Source organism: Eurosta solidaginis, chromosome 4 (genome assembly GCF_040869045.1).
Source record: "Eurosta solidaginis isolate ZX-2024a chromosome 4, ASM4086904v1, whole genome shotgun sequence".
NCBI lineage: Eukaryota > Metazoa > Arthropoda > Insecta > Diptera > Tephritidae > Eurosta > Eurosta solidaginis.
The window spans coordinates 12,264,722-12,282,169 of NC_090322.1; the positions used below are offsets into that span (position 1 = coordinate 12,264,722).

Consider the following 17,448-nt stretch of genomic DNA (forward strand, 5'->3'; position numbering starts at 1 on the left):
ATTAGATCTAACACTCTGTTTAAATCATTTCCAATGTCGTTAATTTGAGATAGGTTAAAGGAGTACAATGTATCACAAAGTAAGTCCTCGACATCCTTTTTAGATGTAAAGGGGGTTAAAAAGCCGTCATCAGGATCTCTCACCCATTGAATAGAAGAACCCAGATTAAAGTCACCCAAAATACAGGGCGTTTGGTGAGGTAATAGAGAATCAATAATAAAGCTGATATTATCAATATGTGACTTGTACATTCCATAATTGTTATTTGGTGGGATGTAACTAGCAATAAAGAAAATTTCATTTATACTATCAAGGAACGTTTCTCCTATATTTACAGAAATACAAATTTGCTCAATGTTGGCATCATTAACGTGTAGTTGCACTTCACGACTTGCCAGAGAAGATGCTACAGCCACCAAAATACCGCCCCCTCTTGTTACCCCCGGTTGCAGTACTCTGTCCCTTCGATAGACATTATAAAAACGATCAAAAAGCTCTGATGATAAAAAATCTGCAGTCAGCCAAGTTTCCACGAGTATGATGACATCAAAGTCGTGGGTTGCTGCCGATTGAAATAGCTCATTTGTTTTTGTACGCAGACCACCGGCATTGTGATAATATATTAGGAGCTTTGGACTTGTGATAGGCGCATCACTCACTGTCCTCCCTCTGTCGAGACAAACTTTTGAAAAAACTCAAACGGCCGGATTTTGACATTTGACGGCCACAGCCCCGAGTCCATAATTTTTGCTCTATCTGAGGACGGAACTCCAATTTTGAAGTTTACTTTACTTACTGTCTCTACCGCTACATCTTTTTTTATTAATTTATAGCATGATATAGAGTTTTCTTTGATGCAAGTATGTTTTGCTATATACGTAGCGATGTCAGTAGTTTCTACGGACGGTTTGAACGATCCTACATGAAACCATTCCAGACGAGCAGCGACATCAAGCTCACAACTTGTTCTAGTACCAACAACAACTTTACGTGCATTATAGGTGTTAGCGGCAGCAGAATTATTTTCAAAAGCATTGGTATTGGTATTAGCAGTAGCAGATTTATCACGAGCACGCTCACTGGTGTTAGCGGACGGTGACGAAGCGACAGACGCAAATGAAGGAGGGATAGGTGCAGCGGGAGCTGTTGTTGTTGTTGTTAAAGACGATGTGTTATTAGCTGTCTGTACCACCGACCCAGGCCGAGAACTGTTGAGGGGAAGAACAGCAGACTGCGAACGTCGTGGAATAGGTGAAGGCGAGAAAGCAACTAAATCTAATGCACCATTGCAATTGTTATTATTGTTGCCGTTGTCCGAAATGAATGCATATGAATTAACAGCTGTTTTAACACCGCTGTTACCGCACGGGAAATTCTTGCGATTCCAATCATTGTAGACAGACGGACCGTCTTAAATATGGGCTTCAATCCATAAAACCGAGGGATGGAAAGAAGCGCAACGCTTCGCTGGCCTCTTAAGGGGTGCGGGTGCACGCGGCCGTATGGAGGGTACGACATTATAGATAAGGTGAACAGAAGAACGCCTAAAGTTTAAAATCAATTCAATTTTGTCATCAATGAGATAAAACCAAGTTTAAATGGATTGACGACTCGCTTTCTTCTCAGACTCAGAACAACTACCGTGAGCCATATTGGCTACTGCACCGACGCACCGACGATTAAGTTTAGGAACAAGCCGTCTCTACCAAATGTGTCCCCCCATTATTAAGCGGAATTTAACTGTCTTAGAGATAATGTCCGTCTCATAGCAAATTATGCAATCCATCGTTTTAAACGATAACCAACTCCAATTCGCAACACCAATTAACACAATTTGTCTTCCACTTAGACTTTTCAACTTAGCGGTGAAGACCTTCCTGTGCTGCCAATTCCGGGTGTCGATGGGAATACTTTTTGGCCCGGGGGATATATTCGCGTCAAACGCACACATTTCGACAAGAAATTTAGGTGTATTCGAAAAAGCATTCAACCCACTTATACAAATATTTGCTTCCCAAAACATAATACCTGCCTGAAATATCGATTTAGGAAACTTTTAGCATTTTTTTTTTTATTTGAATTGGTTTATCCATAAACCTCCTAACAGTTATCTAGCTTATCTTGTATAATCGTTCAGCTGTTGATTTGAGATTCCGCCTCCAATAAAGCAAGTTTGTGAAATCCGATTCCTTTCCCGGGAATATCACTTAAAGAAAACCTTTGTTGATATCAGGCTAAAATATTAACATGTATATATATAAGCGGAATAAATTAGTTGTACAACGCGCAGGAGATCTTCGCAACTCTTTCTCAAGTGCGCCACTCTGCCCAAATAATGCAAAATTTCTACCTAATTAGGCTGCATGCGTTCGCCAGTTGACCTTCTCAAATACAAACTACCAAAATGGTGACCGGAAAAGGCTAAAGTTGGCAAAGCAAAGCTTAATGCGATTTGCCTAAAATGCCAACAAATTATGCTAAGCGCGCCCACATCACACACATAAACGAACGAGAAATTTGTGTGAGGACGAAGAAGAAAAAATTAAATGGGAACATTTATAAAATCAGCAGGGGGTTGCTAAACGGGCGACCAATCAACGTAAAGCGTGTTTTAAATGTGCATTAAAGGACGAGTTAACGTTGGGTGAGTGGGTGGAGAAGGATAACAGTTCAATGAGCAGAGAGAGAGAGAGAGAGAAAGCAAGTATCGAGCTAAGCAATGGAGTGCGCAAAAGTGCGATTGAGTGAACAACGGTGTTTTTATCAAAAACAAAATGGCCAACATATGCCAAGAGTGGGTGGATGGTTAGGTGAATGCTTAAGTGGTGGAGAGTTACTTACACTTGCAAAGTGAGAGCGCATAGATACATTTGCAATAGAGATAAGCAAATGGTAGTTGCCAATTTCACGGCTGGTGTTTTGGTACATTTGGGCCAAAAATGGTGGTTAAAATTAATATTTTAACAATTGTTTTTGTTTTATCGGCCTATTGATAACTGTTAATAAAACCAAGAGCACTTGGGAATGTCAAACAAAGTAATTGACAAATCCAGCATTATCAGTGATTTGCACCAGATGGCGCAACGCTGATTAAATATAGTTGGTAAGGAGGAATAGAAGTAGCAATTTATCAGTCAAACAAACCACCGCTGTATAGCTAAATGTTAACACAGCGTGCCTAAAGCATAGTGATGATGACTTAGCATCCTTCCAAATGGATGTATCTTGGATGGATGTAATTTTCCACTTATTATTCCAAAAGCAAAATACAATTTTTCAATTATAGAAAAATATAAAAAAACAATATTAATTAGAAAATTATTGTTCTGGCCTTGAGCTCGAATCGAACCTTGAATCGTTAATATTTTAATATATTTAGTCATCATAGCGTAATCTGAACTGTGAAATATTCCGTTTCCAATCGGGACCAAAATTTATATGTGATATCGCCAATTATTATTATTATTATTGATTTTGGGTATGCGAAAACAAAAGATTTATTTAAATTTTTTGACTCCTTTTAGAGAAATCTGAGCTTGGATCCCTGTGTTGGGAATCGTCTTCAATCGGCACAAAAAATCTATATGTGATATTTTTGGCCTTGATTTTATGAAGTGATGAGACTGGAGGAAGTTGCAAATTTTAGTTTAAAGGATCACCCTAATGTATTTATAATTGTTAGTGCGATTTCAATTAAAGTACCTTTTTTAGCATTACAGAAAGGTGGAACAAATTTAGTCCTCATTTTTGAGATTTGGTTCTTTTTTCAATGAATTTTGGCCCTAAAGATGTGCATGGTATGTCAACCGTGGTCAATTTGCATATGGCAGGATATTAGCAAATGATGAGCGATGGAGAGTATTTTATTGACGTATGCGTGTATAGAATAACGGTTAACCGTGATGCTGCCTGAGATGGTAGCTCAGACGTTTTTTTTTTGGTTTTGTGCTCTCATAACTGCAAGTTAATTTGTTTTTATTAGAAACGCTGTCAACAATGGTAAATATTCTCGCTACCGTTATCCTGTGAGCAAGAAGGATTAGTAATTTAATATTTAAACTGATTTAACGGCACATTCAGTTGTTCATTTGACTTCGCTTGTAGCGGTTATGAGTAAACGGCAAAAAATTGTGCTTTGAGAAAAAAAACCGCAAAAAATATTGTTTGTATTAATTTTATAAAATTATATAAAAATCTTTAAAAAAAACACGAGCGCGAAATTCTTTCAACAAAGTTTAAATAAATGCCCGTGACCGTGTGACCGTTTAAATAATTAGATATGAAGTAAATTAAAGTCACGTGGTTATAAAATATTACAAAAAAAAAATAAATAAAAAAGAAAAATTATAAAATCTATTTCAAAATAAGCTTAAGTAAACTACAAATATTTTATTTAACGAGAAGAACGCAATCAAAGACACAATAAGGATTTGGTGTTATTTACTAAAGTAATAAAATAAAAAATTACTTTTTAAATAAAAACTCGTTAACAAAATAGTAAGTGTCTTAATTTGAAAATGCATCATCATCCGAGCGCCAAATCGTTTTTGATACGGGATCTGTTAGGAGATTTGATAAATCAGCCTTCGCCGGATACCGGTAAGTTTAAAACAAATCGCGTTTTTTGTGTTCGTCTCAGTAAATGATTTTTTACTCCTTAAAATTTTTTGTTCTAAAGGAAAAAATTTGTAAGGGAATTTTTTTACACATTAAGGCAACTCAAGAAAACTCGCTAAGCCTGCAAATCGTGTAAGGACCGTTTCTCAACGTACGGTTAACGCTAACCGGAGAACTGTCAAATAGTTAATCAACCTGTCGGCATTAAGCGGATGTTGAAAAGGCCTCTCAAACTTATAGGTAAAATCGTTTTACTTACAAGGTTTACGAGACATTTGCGAGTTTAAATGAGTTGCTTCATCTTACTAAGACCATATTTTTACACATGCACTAATCTAGAATGAATCCGCTTAAATTAATCTGCACGTTCAACTATGTCCCATCCCTAGAAGCTAATAAGCTGTTTCGAAGAAACTTTACGCCTCTCCTAGTTATATGTAGGCTCATTTTTGCCTACGATCTTACGTGTTACCTATAAATCAAAAACGAAATAACTTAACACAGGTCCTACTCCAGCTAGTATTTCCAAGGCTGTTCTTCCGCCGAAGAAACGGCAGGAGAAACATAAAAAGAACTAGGGCTTAGGTTATAAAATAAATATGTTCTCAAGACAAAGTTAATTGCTGCTTCTACATTTGATAACCGTATAGCTGAGCATGCTAGGCCGGGGCAAGATCTAGCCAGCGAAAACTTCGGGCTTTTATTCGTTGTTCTATCTTCATATCTGATTAAAGCTCATACGGCTCTTCATTATTCCTCCATCGATACTTGCCGTCGGCAACTTTTCTCTCGAGCACTTCAAGGGCATTTTCATCTAAAGTATGGGGAGCGACTTGTAAAGCGAGATTTTTTCAATTGGCTACTCAGTACAGAGTAGCACTTGTGGACAAGAGCTATTCTTCGTTTGATTCCTAAAGTGATATTGTCTTCGCCGTTATTGCTGGTTCACAGATAAAAGAATTCCTTCGAAGTCTTGTATACCTATAAGTCTTGGATTACAGCAATTGCTTCGCCTTATTCTCGTTAATGGCCAGATTGTTTTTACCTCTTTATCCAGATAAAGTAGAGCTCAAGGCACGTTTTTTAGGGCCAATGATGTAAATATCATCAGCATACATCAGCAATTTAAAGCTCATGTACCATCGCGGTTTAGATCTGCTGCTAGAACTTTCTTCTCCAGCATTAAGTTAAATAATCGCACAAACAATAGTTGCCTTGTCTGAAGCATCGTTTGGTGTCAGGATTTACAGAGCTGGCGGTGTTGCTCAACGTCGTTTGCAATGCCCAGGCATACTCCCTCGGTATAAAAATTATATTAGAGAAAGTATTATTAGTTTTTGAAATACTTTACCTGTGTTCATGAATTTTTGAGCCCAACACCCGTTATGTGGAATGCGACGTTAATATTCAATAACGTGGGAACATTGAGAAGACACCGTATACTTATTTTTAAACGTTTTTTTTTAGCTTGACTTGACAGGCTGGCTGGCTGGCACGAATTTTGTAATTGAAATTTAAGTAACTTCCCGATAAGCTACAAGCTTGAAACTTGAAATATAGTTCAGAAGCCGATGACATTGCAATAATAAGAAAAAACTCCGATAGGTGGCGCATGGATCGAAATATTTCAAAAAATCGTATTGGTGGTCCGATTTGGCTCATATTTGGAACACATAACACATACATGAATAGAAAGCGACCTATGATGTCCGATTTGGCTCATATTTGGAACAAATATTACATACAGTCCGATAGAAGTGACATCAAAATATTCGAGGAGGGACAAGCATACGTGGCGCAGAGTCGAATAAAGTGTTGTAACAAATTGTCAGGAAAGAGTCCTTGTAATAATGAGTCACTAAATGAACTAAATATAACGATAAATAATAGGCAATTAAAGACTAAAAATAGAAAAAGTCGGTCCCAGTTTAAAATTTTGTAGCTCCTTTTTTGTTTATTGTAAATAATGGCATTTTTCTTATACACAGAGAGATCTACTTCCTTCTTTCCCGTTTAGACTAGAGAAAGGCAGAATTACACTCAATATTCTTTTAAAATAGGATTCGTCATTGGTTGGATCTGCTGCTCGAAATATTTTCTTCAACGCAATGTTTTTTAGTCTGAAACATATTTTAGCCGCTAATGAATCAGAGAGATTAGATCTTTCCCAATCTAGGCGTAGCTGGCGGTGTTAAAAATTTGTGAGTTAAGTCTACTTCAATTTGCATCGTGTTTCATTTAATCTATCCTACAAATTGGTAGGACGGGACCTACATGTTTTATGCCAACTCCGAACGGCATCTGCAAACAGATGCATTTTCGCTGAGAAACTTGTCATAGCGTGAATACACTCCGAATGTTTATCAAACCACTGCCGGGGACTACACCTAGAATTTTTGTATCTAATAGAACACATTTTTTTTTTTTAAGATTTTGCTGTTGCCTTTCACGGGACTTGATCCCAAGACCTTTTGTGTGGTAGGGGTGCACGCTAGCTCCACATCAAAGCGGACGCAACTGGTGGTGTGGGTCAACGTTATTAAGCACTTTTACCCGCTATATGGCTTTTCCTCCTGTGAAACCATCTCTCCCCCTCGATTGCCACCACTCCTTATTTTTCGCTTAGATCTTGTTTTGTCCATGACGTCAATATACATACCTGTATATATAATGATCATATAGTTATTGCTGTCATCAACACAATGCACAGCCAATTAGCGACGTATTGTTTGAAAATAAACCGCATACAAATACCGTTAATAGGACAAAAATCTGTTGTGGTGTAAAAGTCAAAAAGTCATTATGGCAAAACAAAAGATAAAACATTAGGCAAGGATATGCACGCATACTCCCACATTTGTTTATAGAAAAACGAAATGCCTGAGGTAATAATTTAATTTGTCGAATTGAGAATGTTAACGCGTTCATAAGCAATTTGTCACGTACAACCACTTTGCGGAGCTGGAGCAGTAACAAAGCTGCATAAATAGAAATACCCCCATACGGTTAAGAAAGATGAAATAGATCCCCCCTCGCTTTGATTTTGGCCATTACTGAGGTTTGCTATTACGATGCTGGTGCAGTTGCTGCAATTTTCTACTTGTTCCAGTGCAATGCTTCTCTTCCTTCATTTAGATCAGTAGTTTAGCCACGCATTCGGTGTAAGCTCGTACTGAATCCAATTGCGAACTAAGCTAGAGCCATCGAAGTCTCACAGAAAGTCCAAGACAAAGAAAGAAACAAACAAATAAACACAAAGCAGGAAAATGGAATGAAAAGGCCAAAATTTTGTTATTGGGTACAAAAGATGTATGTAGAAGTAGCAATGTGCTAAACATAATATTGCAGCTCCAAACTAGCACTTTCCAATCTGCTGCTGCGAATCGAATGACGAAGGAGTGAAGAAGACCCGTGTAGACAGTACACTTAGCGAAGAAAGTAGTTAATTATGTCCAGCCCTAATTAGATATCGTGTGGGTAGGCTTTAATATTCGATCTTTAATTCTTTAAAATAATGCAAAGTTCGAATTATCGCAAGTGGTTCTATTTCGATGTAAGTAACTGTATGAATGCACACGAAATTGACACATTATTCAACAGCAGCCGATTTTCATAACAAGAATGCCTAAAAACGGATTCAGCTGCCGACAATTATCGCTGAGTTGGCTGTGGATCTCGAAACTGGCTCGCAAAGGCTATGCTTTTTGAGCGGGGGAGTGTGGCATGCAACTTTTAAATGAGTGCAACTTATGCATTCACAGTGCTATTTGTGCATTGCACGTATTCTTAGTAATATTTTGTTGGCAATTAAAATGTAAATATTCCCCCAACTCTCTCCTCAACCCACAACACTGCCAATTATCTGCATATGTGAGAGGAAAAGTGCCTACAGCGGGTTAAACATTTGCATATGTGTCCTTATAAGTATAGCTCCGAGTGTATCTGTGTGGTAAGTATGTATGAGTATATGTCACACACATGACTAATATCAGGCCAAGTTGAATGCGCTGCTTTTTCCATTCACACTAAAGTGTGGCAACATTACAACATTGTTCAGGCAATTAAAAAACTATTTATGAGTTAAATGCAAGTTTAACTGTAATTTATGGCAGTTGTGGACGAGCGCTGAGTCGTTTACTTATTCTGATTGTAATTTTGTATGATTACAAAAATGAGCACTTCACAGCATTGCATGATGAATGCGTGATGGGTGGTTGACATATTTTGCAGAATGTCTCTGATGAGTATTTGCTAAAAATGCCAACTTAGCAACTTCACAATAAATCTAAAGGTTGAAAGAGAACTTTTTAGAACTATACATATGACAACGAATTCGAGTGTATCTTGCAAGGGATACAAAGGTAGCCGCAGTCATTGCCCAAAAGGCATTTCGAAAAGTTCTATAGAATATTGCTAACTTTTGAAGTTTCCTCATTAGTTCCTTTATTGTATTGCTTACCCTATAATATTTTGGACTGTAAAGCTTATCAGTCAGTATCCCCAATCACAAGGATGCGAAAGTGATCTGGCAACCATTGCAAATTTCAGACTCAGAGATGAGTTACTGGGGGTAAGGGTCGACTTTATTAATGTCTTTGGCATAAAACTAAATTTTTTTCGAGACTAAACAAAATGGAAATATATAAATTCAAACGAAGTAGAAACTTCCCTTTATATATCGGGGACAAAAAAGCATACAAGAAAACAAAAACGATCGAACTTACAACTTGCCTGGATGGCTCTAGGGTTTACAGATGAGGATTTTTTTTCTTTTGTGCGCGGCGACGAAACACAGCAACCCTATGTCACATTGTAGGATAAGTGGGGTTACGATCCGAGCTACTGCTTGCTGTACACGTTTGCCCAATTCGATTGGGATGTCTACGATACAAGCTTCGAGGAGTGCGCCCTGATTAGCTAAGCTCATCCGCTTTTTCATTTCAATATATTCACATATGCCTAGAGATCCAATAAAGATGTATATTTCTCCCTATCCTGATTCTTTCCATGGATTTCTTACACTCTGTAACACACTTTTAGATGTTGTGCTATGAGAGATAATTGCCTTAATTGCTGCTTGGCTGTCAATGTAAAAATTTACGCGGCTGAAGTTTTCCTCCTATTAAGCGCTTTCACTAGTTCCGCTTGAAAAACACTACAGATTTGGCAACTTTTAGGATATGTTCAGACCCTCCTCCTACCATTACTTTAAAACCATCGGTGTACACTTGCATCGCCGCATTTGCCAATTAAGCACCCTTTTCCTAACCTTTCACCTCTATTGTGGCTCTAAGAGAACCATCGTATTGCAGGTAAGGAGCTAGGTAGTATTTTCGTCCAATATTTTATAACGATTTACTACTATGGCCGCATGATCTGCGCTCAAACTACCCTGAGGAATTGAGTCCCGTTGTAGTTGTTAACGCTATGTTTTCTGCCACCAGGCCAGCAGGCGGAAATTGCAGAATGGCATACAGCACAGCCGTCGTGGTTGTTTTCAGGGCGTCCCTCCACCAAACAATGATCCCATAGTATAGGAAAGGCTTTACAATCGCTGTTAATATCTAATGAGTTAGAGAGGGCGATGGACCACACTCCCTAGCACTCTTATACATGTATAAAGTGCCGTCGGGTCGTCTTCACTCTCTCCTCCATGTTGGGCTTTCACTACAACTTACTGTCTAAAATGATTCCTAGATATTATGTACAAAGGTTTTTTTTGCGGGGACACGCCTCTTAGCTTAAAACGTTTTTACGCAGCCGTCCACTAAACAAGGATCTCAAAGTATAGCATGGGCTTTACAATCGCTGCAAATATACAATGAGTTAGAGGGGGCGATAAACCCTACGTACACCCCAGCATTCTTGTACATGCACAAAGCGCTATCGAGGGTTGCTTCCCTCTCTCTTACATGACAACTTACTGTCTGGAATAATTCCTAGATATTTTGTACACCGTTTCTCCTGCGAGGACACCCCTCTTAGCTTAGGCAATTCGGGACCTACTAGGAGGTATAGTAAACAAAATCATATTCATATTTTCCGCACTGGCCATCAAAGCGCTAATTGCTGGAAGGCACCTTTCACTTGTGACAATTGGAACGTCATCTGCGTACGCCGTAAGTTTGAATTTGGTCTAAAAACTTTCAGTGAGGAAGAGGAAATGGCATATCGAAATCAATGTGCTATTAAATTTTTTTACCCCTCTATGAAAGAGGAAAATCTGTATTGACTTGTGATTGCATCCAAAATTGATGCGACGTGACTTTTTTCAAAAACATACAATTTTCTAAAGCCCGCTACCCCCCAAACGGTTTCATCATATGTAGAGACATACATGCATACATACATATAGATGTATTCTTACTGAAACATACATATTACGAATTTCATATGGACTATCTAATAGTTACTCCATAAAGGTAGGAGCGAATTTCTTTGTGGTACATCCAAAGCGCCAATATGAATGCGTGACCCAGTAGGAAATTTTATGTAGCTCAAAATTCAAAATTATCAGGCATATACTGGAAATCGATTTTGTTTGGTATTTTCGGATTTTTTCATTTTTAAATAAAACGAATATTTTTATGAATTGTATCGAGTGTTCAAAAATTTACACATTGGGGGTTTAACGTGTTGTATAATTCAAAATCGCTTAAATCTTAGTTTGTGGAAAAATCGCAAAGCCATTAGAAAATTTGACCACATCTCCTAGAAAAAATACAGTGTTTCAACCGCAGAACATGAGGAGAAATATTCAGTTTTGTTAAGATTCTAGAATTTATTACTTGATACGACACTGGCTGTCATCAGTTTGATTGGTAGGTTACGTTACGTTAAGCTGGCTGGTCTGCGAGACTGAGTGAGTGTATAGTGTTACCAGAAGTTGGCTTAACGACCAAACTAAAAAATGCTCTCAAAGGCTAGGATCTATGCTATAAACTAATTCCGTCCTCTTGGCAAATACTAGAAGCTTTCTCGGACTTATGCCGCTTGGTGCTCTTGGATCTGATAGTTGCATTACTCCTAATAGCCAACCACAGTAAACCAACCTAAAAATGTGCTATCACTCAAATTCTAATGAATTATCATTCATACAAAGCAAAGTCAAAATTCGTGTGCAAATCCCACAGCTCCAGCGGACGCTGCTAACATGCATTGTGATGAAAATCGGTATTTTGCTCATTAGCATCCCGTTGAGTTGCGCGTGTAAACGCTTAACCGCCCATGCAGAATATGCTAACGTTGTGAACGTATAAAAATAGCGCATAGTATATAAAGTGCTGCAAGCCCACTCAAACAAGTTTATCATATGAAAGGTTTGATAGTCTCGGTGGGTCAACACTTAAGTGGTATTGCAGACTGTTGTTCAAAGACAATTTCGATTTATTTTTAAAGTAGGTAAATCTTATTTGCGAAATAATGTTATGAAGGTATGTTCACTTGTGTATGTGATTGTTTTTTTTATACATTACTGTATTTTTTAAGTGGATGAACGAACGTGCAAGCACTGCATTAGTACTGTGTCTTCGCAGCAGTTTTACGTTTTTTAAAACTTTCAATGAAACAAAAAATAATCGAAGCATCCATTAGAGGCAACACTTGAAGTACCTCGATGAACTCGTACCCTGCCGCCACTTAAAACACACATACGAAAGGATACAACAAATAAATTGGTACATCATCTACGAAAACCTTTCAACCACTTCACATTGACTTTGACTTCTTCAAGTCAACATCAATTTGTACGCAAAAAATGAATGAAAATTGAACAATAAAAATTGGCATATAAAAAGAATCAGCATTTTATTTATATCCGCCGGAGATATGTGTATATCCTGCGGATGTGCGAATGCAGCCCAACAAGTTATTTATGCACATGTGTACAGATGTGTGTCATTGTATATCTGCTTTGGCACTCACCGCACCACAGGCTGATTATATTCACGTGTCGTCGTGGTATCCTCAATCATTCTCTCAATTATTATTGTACTACATACTTTCCTACTGGAATCTTTAGCTACAAGCGTTTTTCTTACGAACCCCCACCCAACTTAATCGCGTTCATTCTAATTTTATAAAAACAAGTCAACTCAGTCAGGCACCTTTCGCGCTATGATATCCATATGGTGAAAGATATGCGTAGGCTATCACGTGTGTGTCTGATGCACAGCAGGGACGCACTCGAGCACGAAAAATCCTTTGGTTTGTAGTTTAATATATCCGTATGACTTTGAAAATTACACTTTAGAGTCGATTATTATTTTTGTTATTTTAACCCCTATTTATAAAATTGGGATTTTTATTTTCGCTCCCTTTCTTTCTTAAATATTTTCGACTCTTTTGCAAGTCTATTTATGTGGTTGTTAAGTACTAAAGCAAAGGGATTGAATTAGGTGAGTAGTTCATACTAAATCACTAAACAGGGACGCTACTTAAAATAATGTGCTTTTTTTAAACTGACACGGCTTGACCACCAACGCGGAGAAGACGGACATGATCTTGTTTACAAAGTGATACAAGGTTCATACGTCCTGGTTTTTGATAGGGGTTTTCAGTTTGGTCGTTAAACAAACTTATGGTAGCACTATGGATTCAGCCAGTTGTTGTTGTTGTTGTAGCGATAAGGTTGCTCCCCGAAGGCTTTGGGGAGTGTCATCGATGTGATGGTCATTTGCCGGATACAGATCCCGTACGCTCCGGTACCACAGCACCATTAAGGTGCTAGCCCGACCATCTCGGGAACGATTTATGTGGCCACATTAAACCTTCAGGCCATTCCCTCCCTCCCCACCCCCAAGTTCCATGAGGAGCTTGGGGTCGCCAGAGCCTCGTCTGTTAGTGAAACAGGATTCGCCGCGGATAGGTGAGGTTGACAATTTGGTTTGGAGAAACTATATATTGCGCTGGCAACCTGAAGGGTTGCGCTACACAGCCCCTTGAATCTGGTATTTTAAGCGCCTCTTACGACAGGCATACCTTCCGCGGGTATATTCTGACCCCCTAACCCCCTGGGGGCGGATTTATTCAGTCTTCGTGAGGTCCTCACGGACCGGCAAGTTCAACCTCACCTAACCTAAAAGTGACACGGGGCCTCCTGCTTGAGTCAATCTTAGGTATGAAGGAGGGTATAGATTTCGTAGGACCTCCGCCTGTCTCCAATACTTTCAATGGAAATACTCTCTATCGCTTTTAGTTTTTCGCACATCTCTACATAGGGAACTCACCAATAGAAGCTTAATATCGCATTTACACTGCACCAAATTTTGGGTGAATTGCGAAGCATGTCTTCATACAAATTGCAATACCGAAAAGATTCATTTGTTCGCATTATATCGTATTTGGCATGCAAAAGTGATCCACGCACCATAAACCCCACAAGAACATAATGGTTAAATGACTCATTTAGAAGTAAGCATTTGGGGCCAGTGTAACTGTAATAAAAATGATCTGAGGGCATTCCTGTGCAGAAAGTTTGGTCTAAAAACTCTTGGGAAGATATCATCACCTTGAAAGGACTATTTGCATTACATTTTATGTTACGAATTTAACCGGAGTGTTTCCAGAAGATGTCGAAAGTACCCACAGTCACGTTTCATCAATTATATTTATGGATTTGTCTCTATCATCCACATTAGAGATTATTTAGCTAATCGACTAGTCGAGTAGCAATTTTTACATTGATTGAAAATCGAAAAGCTGGTATTCGATTTCAACAAAGCATGCAATCGACTAACAGTCATTATTCGAATACTGAATACATATACATAGTAAATTTGAATGAAGTTGAAATGAATTTTTTCTGCAAAATGTGATTCCGAAAACGGAGCTAGATATTGAATTTATTTTACAGTTACAAAGATGCCAAAGAACCAAAGTGCAAAATATCTGAGCTGTAGATAGCTTATCTATATTCGGATAGTCGAGTCCATCACTAGTCGAAGGCAAATACCTTGTCGGTTAGTGATAATCGCTTAATTTAATAACAACTTTTGCCAATCGATTATACGAATCGATTATTATTTGAATAGTCGATCACATACCTCAAATCTAATACTTCTTAACGTTACTATCATTTCAGACTCCGATTTATCTGATGACAATTCAGAAATCGATATCGAGGATCGTTCCTCACCCGATTCGGATATGCTACACAGCCATCAATATGGCACAAATGCGCATAACAATGGCCAATTAAATTTTATGGTCAATGAATCCAGTATCGAATCAAATCAACACTCACCCAATGTTGAAGAAAACACCAGCAATCGCAAATCAAATTCTACCACCACCATTTCAAACACATCAACCAATAACCATTTGGATCTACCCACAACACACCTGCAGCAGGCACATGGTTATGGTGGCAGTAGCGCTGGCGAACACATGCACAAGTTGGGCTTAAATTTATACAAAAGTGGACGGAAACCACGACGTCGACGCACTGCTTTTACACACGCACAGCTGGCATATCTTGAACGTAAATTTCGTTGTCAAAAATATCTATCAGTTGCCGATCGCAGTGATGTTGCAGAAACACTCAATTTATCAGAGACGCAAGTGAAAACTTGGTATCAAAATAGACGGTGAGCGTGATGCAAATGTTATTATTTTGTTCTTTTTAGGTCTTTTTATTTAAAACTAACTAACTTTCAACTTTAACTTACCCACATACAGCACAAAATGGAAACGTCAAAATCAATTGCGCCTTGAACAATTGCGACATCAAGCTACACTAGAGAAGGAATTTGCTGGTGATGGTACTTCGGCTACAGCGTTAGGTTGCTGCCCGACGGGATTATCGACTTTTAGTTCAACAAATCCATGCAATTTTCTTACTTCAGCGGCAGCGGCGGCGATTTTTCGTAATGTGGGTTATGTGCATGGTTGTCCGCTGTAAGAAAAGAAGAAATATCAAATTTAGTGCAAATTTTAATTTAGTTCCAATAATTTGTGTTTATTTAAATTGTAAATATGCATTATAAAATTTAGGTTTCTGTGCAAATGTTATATTAAAATTAGTAAGAAAAGGCAGCAATGCTATGAAATCACAAATAAAAAGTGATACAAGTAAAATTAAAATATTTAAATATAGATAAGAATTAAGTGTAACAAAATAATTGCTGTTATCGATAAAAATAAATAAATAAATATAGCTCATGTAAGCGAATTCCTGAATTAAAGTGCGTGCGCACTAAGCGACGCGACACGTAGCGACACGTTCCACAAAACATTCGCGGCATTTTTGCCTAATTGGGTTTATTTACTTAGTATCAGATTAGTGATGTGAGTATCACTTAGTGTTACTAATATTCGTCACAATATAATAAGAGCCGTCACTCGTTATTTTGTGGCGAGTAACGTGACGAATGTTTTCTATGAGGGACATGTTTGAATTGTCTCCCATTTATCCATGCGGTGTAGGCACTTTATGCAAACGTGATTTTTGGAAAGAGAATTAAATAATTAATTAAATACTGTCGGAAAAATAAACACAAATACCCCATGAAAATGTATAGAAGACATTTATAAACATCTCGCCCAAAAAAAAAGTAAATGCCTAAAAAATATTAATTATTATATTTATCCTCTTTGGTCGGACTATTAGCTACCAGGAATGTTCTAAGACCATATTTACACATGCCTTAATCTACAATAAATCGTCAAAAGATAATCTACGTGTTTACATATGTACCATCTCCGGGAACTAGATTAGTTCCTATAAAATTTTTACATTTCTCTTTTATTTTGTGCTTCCAATTAGGGATTACTCTGGAGGTAGATCTTTTTCTATGAATAAAAAATGTATATGGGAAATCTAGTTATATAATAAACGATTAGAAGTTAAATACAAAAATGAAGATAATCTCGTCACATGTAATCTAGGTATAAAAATAAAAATGTAAGGCGCGATAACCTCCGAAGAGATCTAAGGCCGAGCTTCTCTTCCAATTTGTGTCGTTTCCTACAAATTGGCGGGATGAGACCTACTTGTTTAATGCCGACTCGGAACGGCATCTACAAGGCAGATGAGTTTTCACTGAGAGCTTTTCATGGCAGAAATACACTCGGAGTGTTTGCCAAACACTGCTGAGGGGCGACCCCGCTTAGAAAAATTTTCTTCTAATTGAAAAAAACTCGTTTCTTAAGTTTTTGGTGTTGCTTTTTTCGGGGTGTGAACACAGGATCTTCGGTGTGGGCGGAGCGCGCTACCATTACACCACGGCGACCGCCGTGCACTCAAAACACACTCAAAACGCCGCCGTGGTGTGATGGTAGCGCGATTCACCTACCACACCGAAGGTGCTGAGTTCAAGTCCCAGGCAAAGCAACATCAAACTTAAAAAAAAGTTTTATGAAGCGGGGTCGCCCCTCGTCAATGATTTAGCAAACACTTCGAGTGTATTTCTGTCATGAAAAGCTTCTCAGCGAAAATTCATTTGCTTTCGGAGTGAGTGGAGTGCTGTTCGGAGTGGGCATAAAATATGTTGGTCCCGTCTCGCTAATTTTTAGGAGAAACTAAAAAGGTGCATGAAAAAGAAGATAAAAAATTAAAAAGGAGTACGGCCTTATCTCCTCCTTATCGCGTTAAGTATTTATATTGTTTTTTATATTTGAGGTGTGTTCAGAATATTTGTCGTAAGAACTTCTTAGAGGTTCCATAAGTTTTGGTTTCTTGGCCTGGTTTGGGGTTTATAGCTCCACTTTTCCTCTCGGAAGGGTATACCGCATCATTCCAAGCTAAACATTCGTAATCTGTACCACACTTTGTTTTCTGATTGACTGCGTGCTCTCTCATCCGAGCCTAGCTAAATACATATGTACATATAT

At 38.1% G+C, this 17,448-nt stretch overlaps 2 protein-coding genes across 6 annotated transcripts in view; one reads left to right on the top strand and one right to left on the bottom strand.

The window, feature by feature from the left end:
* The window catches only part of LOC137249034 (uncharacterized), a 139,067-nt gene that overhangs the window by 85,201 nt on the left and 36,418 nt on the right, over window positions 1–17,448 (bottom strand). For all 5 annotated transcript variants that reach the window (XM_067780121.1, XM_067780123.1, XM_067780117.1 and 2 more), the window contains exon 2: window positions 15,285–15,511. The gene's annotated coding sequence lies outside the window, so the exon portion shown is untranslated. The remainder of the gene's footprint in view (window positions 1–15,284; window positions 15,512–17,448) is intronic.
* On the top strand, window positions 4,066–15,750 carry LOC137249042 (homeobox protein B-H2). Its single transcript, XM_067780151.1, has 3 exons — window positions 4,066–4,599; window positions 14,699–15,203; window positions 15,295–15,750. Exons 1-3 carry the CDS (start codon window positions 4,518–4,520, stop codon window positions 15,515–15,517), a joined length of 810 nt encoding a protein of 269 aa, XP_067636252.1. The 5' UTR covers window positions 4,066–4,517; the 3' UTR covers window positions 15,518–15,750.

Coding starts and splice junctions, on each gene's coding strand:
- LOC137249042 (XM_067780151.1), top strand. CDS start 4,518: ATGCATCATCATCCGAGCGCCAAATCGTTTTTGATACGGGATCTGTTA. Junction 4,600..14,698: donor TCAGCCTTCGCCGGATACCG/GTAAGTTTAAAA, acceptor CTATCATTTCAG/ACTCCGATTTATCTGATGAC. Junction 15,204..15,294: donor ACTTGGTATCAAAATAGACG/GTGAGCGTGATG, acceptor ACCCACATACAG/CACAAAATGGAAACGTCAAA.